The sequence below is a fragment of the Capsicum annuum genome, unplaced genomic scaffold, assembly GCF_002878395.1.
Source record: "Capsicum annuum cultivar UCD-10X-F1 unplaced genomic scaffold, UCD10Xv1.1 ctg59876, whole genome shotgun sequence".
In the NCBI taxonomy this organism is placed as follows: Eukaryota; Viridiplantae; Streptophyta; class Magnoliopsida; order Solanales; family Solanaceae; genus Capsicum; species Capsicum annuum.
In genome coordinates this window covers 1-4,958 of record NW_025868628.1, presented here as the reverse complement: position 1 = coordinate 4,958, position 4,958 = coordinate 1, and the positions used below count along the sequence as shown (strand labels likewise).

Sequence of the window (4,958 nt, the reverse complement as noted above, 5' to 3'; positions counted from 1 at the left end):
CGCGAAAGGGCAATTTTCGAGCCAAATTAATATGCTATAGCCCATGATTTTTGGGGTTGGCTCGGGGACTGGGAGTGATTTTGACAAAAAATCGATCGAGCTATCCCAAGAAAGCTGGAGTGCGGCCTAGTGTGGGCCTTTATGGTTTTCGGGGCAGTTTGGGTGGTCAAACGGTCGAAACAGTGCGAATGGGTCATTTTTGGGCCAAATCGGTGTGCTATAGCCCACGGTTTTTAGGGTAGGCCAGAGGCCAGGTGTGATTTTGGCTGAAAATTGACTGGTCGGCCCTAGGGAGGCTGGAGAGCAGCCTAGTGTAGGCCTTTATGGTTTTTGGGGCGGTTTGGGTGGTCAAATGGGCGAAACGACGGGAACGGGCTATTTTTGGGCCAAATCTGTGTGCTATTGCCCACAGTTTTTGGGGTGGGCCAAGGGTCGGGCGTAATTTTGACTGAAAATTAACCGGGTTATCCCAGGCAGGCTGAGGAACTGCCTAGTGTGGGCTTTTGTAGTTTTTGGGGTGGTTTGAGTGGTCAAACAGGCGAAATGACACGAATGGGCTGTTTTTAGGTAAAATTGGTGTGCTTAGCCCACGGTTTTAGGGATGGGCCTAGGGGACGGGCGTGATTTTGGCCAAAAATTGACTAGGCTGCACCAGGAAAGCTGGGGAGCAGCCTAGTTGGGGGGCTATTTCGGTTGTCAAACGGGCGAAACGCCGCGAATGAACTATTTTTGATCCAATCGGTGTACTATAGCCTATGGTTTTCTGGGTGGGCCTTAGATGTCGGGCGTGATTTTGGCCAAAAATTGACTAGGCTACCCTAGGCAGGCTGGGGAGCGACCTAATGTGGGCCTTTGGGGCGGGCAGGGCAGTTTGGATGATCAAACGGGTGAAACGGCGCGAACGGACAATTTTCGGGCCAAATCAGTGTGCTAGCCCTCAATTTTCGGGGTGATCCCGATGGCCGGGCGTGATTTTGGCCGAAAATCGGGCTACCCTATCCAGGCTGGGGAGCGGCCTAGTATGGGCCTTTGGGGTGAGCGAGGCGATTTGTGTGGTCAAACAGGCGAAACGTCGCAAACGGACCATTTTCGGGTCAAATCGGTGTGATGTGCCTTATGAGCTACACAATGCCAAGCATCCTCTAGAATTGTTGTAGTATCTAAAAATGTGTTTCTGCCTTGTCTTATTTCCTTTGCTTCTGCATATACCAAATCACTAAGAAGATCTCTAACACAAAAAGCATAAGAACTTCTACCTGGATTACCTCTGCACACTCCATCCATGTTGAATTTTAACCAATTATCCGAAGGTAAATTCCAATGCACTTAAGTAACATTCAGTTACTTTCTCTCCGTGATTGTTGCTATTCCTTTTCTTCCACAACTCCCAAATAATAATGGCCGTACCTAAAAGATTGGTTCGAGTCTAGAAAGAACATAGTCATCCACATCGCACAACAACTACATCTCGATGCCAAGCTAAATTTGATTCAGGATTTGGGGTTTCTTTTTTTAGGTGGCGGGGTTGGGGGGAGGGGGAAATGGACCTTACCTGAGGCTCTCACCTCCCGTGGTGGTCAAGGTTTGAGTTACACCCCTCAAGCCTTATCATAATAAAAAGTAGAAAGTACAAGGAGAGGGTACATAAAACTTTACCTTTGTCCTAAGGTTGGTCATGAGGCAACTATCCTAATAAGGACTATAACTTCCAATGCTAGAAATAAATCTAGAAACTAAATACCTAAGAAAAGAGGACACCTCTCAAGTACAAGTAAACTAGGAATGCATAAATGAGAGAGACTCTCCCTTTACAAGTAAAGGACAACAACGCACCCAGTATATTTCCACCTAGTGGGGTCTGGAAACAGGTCGTCCTGTGCACTAAAGATCTCGCTATGTGCGGGATCCGGGGAAAGAACCCCACCACAAGGGTGTATTGTACATAGCCTTACCTTGCATTTCTACCAGAGGCTGTTTCCAAGGCTTGAACTGGGACCTCCTAGTCACATGGCAGCAAATTTACCAGTTACTCCAATGCTCCCCTTAGCCCTTTATAATTAAAGGAAAAAACTCAAATAAAAAGAACATCTTCAAAAAGTATATACCTATAACGATATAGCTTAGTTGAAGAAGGATAGAACATAGGTGAAGCTTATGTAGATGCACTACAATGAGTTTCTAACTCATCTAGTACAAAAATATACAAAACTTCAAGGTGTCTCTTTGATCCTCTTTAGCTTTCTTCTTCTAAAATTGATCATACCAAGTTTTTCAAGTACAAAATGTATTCTTGAAAATTTGAATTTTCACTCTAGTCAAGTTGGATGTCTCACCTCTATATTTCACAACACAATCTTTTCTTTCATAAGTTTCAACAAATGAATATAGGAATAGCATGAACCTACTTATGTGCTTCATTTTTATGCTCAAGAATCCACCACCTCATAATCAAATTTCTAAGTGGTGTTGTGGTGTGATTGAGCCTTTTGACATCCCAATCTCCATTGAATGTGATTTTCAGCAACTTGCTTGTTGTGCATCATGTGTTTCCAATCAAGTGGCTTTCCAATATCCCATTTCTTGATAACTAGATGAGCTCTTTGGCAATATTTAGCTATGAGAAAGTCACTGTACAGGGTATTTTTAGATCTAAAATTCCACCACTTTTTTAATTTGAAGAGCAACACAAACATCTTTGAGATGTCTAGTACCAACACACCCTTTCACAAAGCAAGGAAATTAAAGTAGCATTGATGGCTGTTATTCCGGTCGAGCACTCTCTTTTCTTTGTCCAGTTCCGTCTTACCAAATAAGGCTGACTTCTTACCAACCCGCGAAGGGTTGTGAGGCTGGACCAGGTACGAGGAATGAATCTATATTTGTGCAAGGAAGTTGTTGGCCGACGGCCGCTCAACTGTTCTAGCGCAATGCAATGGTGTTGATTCCGATTCGACAAAGGTAGAATGCCTGATCGAAGGTCCAGTACAGTAGGTAGCAGGCGTATTTGTTTTGGCTCCCGAGTGAGAACGATAAGATTTCTCCAAACAAGCTCAAAATTATCATTTACTGCTAGGTCTTTTTTTCTATTTTTTTCAAGTAGTTCTGCTTCCAAAATTATAGATCTACTAATGTAATTTTCATCATTTTGGTGATGGCATAAGTTTTTTTGACATAAATTTTATTTATTACTGGGATCTTTACGCAAATAGCAGCTCAGAATTAATCCTTTTGAATCTTGATCCAGGATAAGTTTCTTATTAATTTGGATATTCTCTTCGTTTTATTTTACGTGATAATGTTACTGTTCAGAGAGTCAAAATAATTTTTTCTTTGATTATAATTTTCTCAAAATATTTTTTTAAATAGATTGAATTCCTTTCACATAAATTGAAACACGATAATACTTACCCTTAATAGTAAAAATTTTCTGACGCAAATCTAGATTAAATAAATGAAAGAGTACATATTTAAATATGTATCTCAACTAACAAAAAAAAAATATATTAAATACAATTGTAAGGAAAAATGAGATTTTCATATAATGATATGACACCAGAAGATAATTTAACTACCAAAGTTGATTAAATCAAAAGTGATGTGCCGAACTATAACTTATCAACAAACTTGTAGCCAATTTTATAAAAGAACAGTTCAACAATTCTACTAGCTACTTTCCAACTACTCTTTTTGAAAAATATAACTCATTCTAGAAACTCGAGAAAGATTCAAACATCACGAACTCGTACCTAATACTGTAGCTCTGTCCCTACCTATATCGTAGACATTATTAGTTTGTGAAAAGTAATCGACATATACAAACTTATATTTGCGCCTTATGAGCGCACATGTGAGTCGTGTATGTGTACCTACCTATATCGTAGACATTATTAGTTTGTGACAAATAATATAATATACAAACTTATGTTTGCACCTTATGAGCGCACAGATGTGTCGTGTATGTGTACCTACATGCCTATATTGTAGACATTATTAGTTTGTGACAACTAACCTATGTTTGCGCCTTACGAGCGCATATATGTGTCATGTATGTGTATCTGCCTTTATCATAGACATTATTAGTTTGTGACAAGTAATCGACATATACAAACTTATACTTGCGCCTTACGAGCGCACATGTGTCGTGTATATACAACATATACTTAACTTACACATCACGTGTAGCGCTCTTGCCACCTAACAGAAGTTTTAAGGGGCTTTTTCCAATTTTCTTTGGAGTTGTTTTCTAACTTAACAACAATGCCTAATAATGATTAGTGAATCTCATCTTAAACAAAAAAAATATATATATATACAGAGCACAAATGTCAAACAAATTGAACTATTCATTTACTTTTATTATATGTAACAAAAACCTACTGGATTACAAAATAGTTTGTATATTGTCTGTATATCACATATATTGCCCAAGTACAATAGACTTTTTCAATTTAACAAACTATTCAGTATATTTTTCTCTGCAAAAATGTCCAGTAGAGAGAGAGCCTGCAAAACCAAAAACATAATCTTCTTGTTAAAATAAATATCTCACATGCTCGGAGACGAGTTCAATCTATGTTGCGCGGACTCTTGAAAGATACTGGTTGGGTGTCTGGTCCTCCAAGAAATGTGCATTGCATTTTTTGAAAGATCTGACACGAGTGCAACAACATCTGAAGTGTCGAAACAACATAGTGTACAATATCTGTATAATTACCTCTGGGATGTTTAATTCGAGGCGAAACTTAGGGCCATCGTAATGGTGAAGAATTGGCCGGAATGAGTCCTCCTCAAGTGGTTCGCAAATTTTCCTTGTCACAACGCGGACCTATACGCGAACAGACCAAACTCGTAAGACTCAATATCCACGAACCACGAATATCATTCAGTTTGATTTCAATTCATTGTCCAGTTTAAAACAGATGATATGTTAAAACATCTTTAATATGGTAAATGAAACA

General features: G+C 39.5%; 1 protein-coding gene across 1 annotated transcript; it reads right to left on the bottom strand.

Annotated features, from left to right (window-relative positions):
- Positions 1–4,325: 4,325 nt before the first annotated feature.
- LOC124893455 (B2 protein) lies at positions 4,326–4,825 on the bottom strand (the record flags this gene model as incomplete). The annotated part of the gene is given in 2 exon segments (XM_047404453.1): positions 4,326–4,503; positions 4,715–4,825. Coding segments are annotated over 2 exon segments (171 nt in total), but the record flags the coding sequence as incomplete, so codon positions are not given.
- Positions 4,826–4,958: the final 133 nt, after the last annotated feature.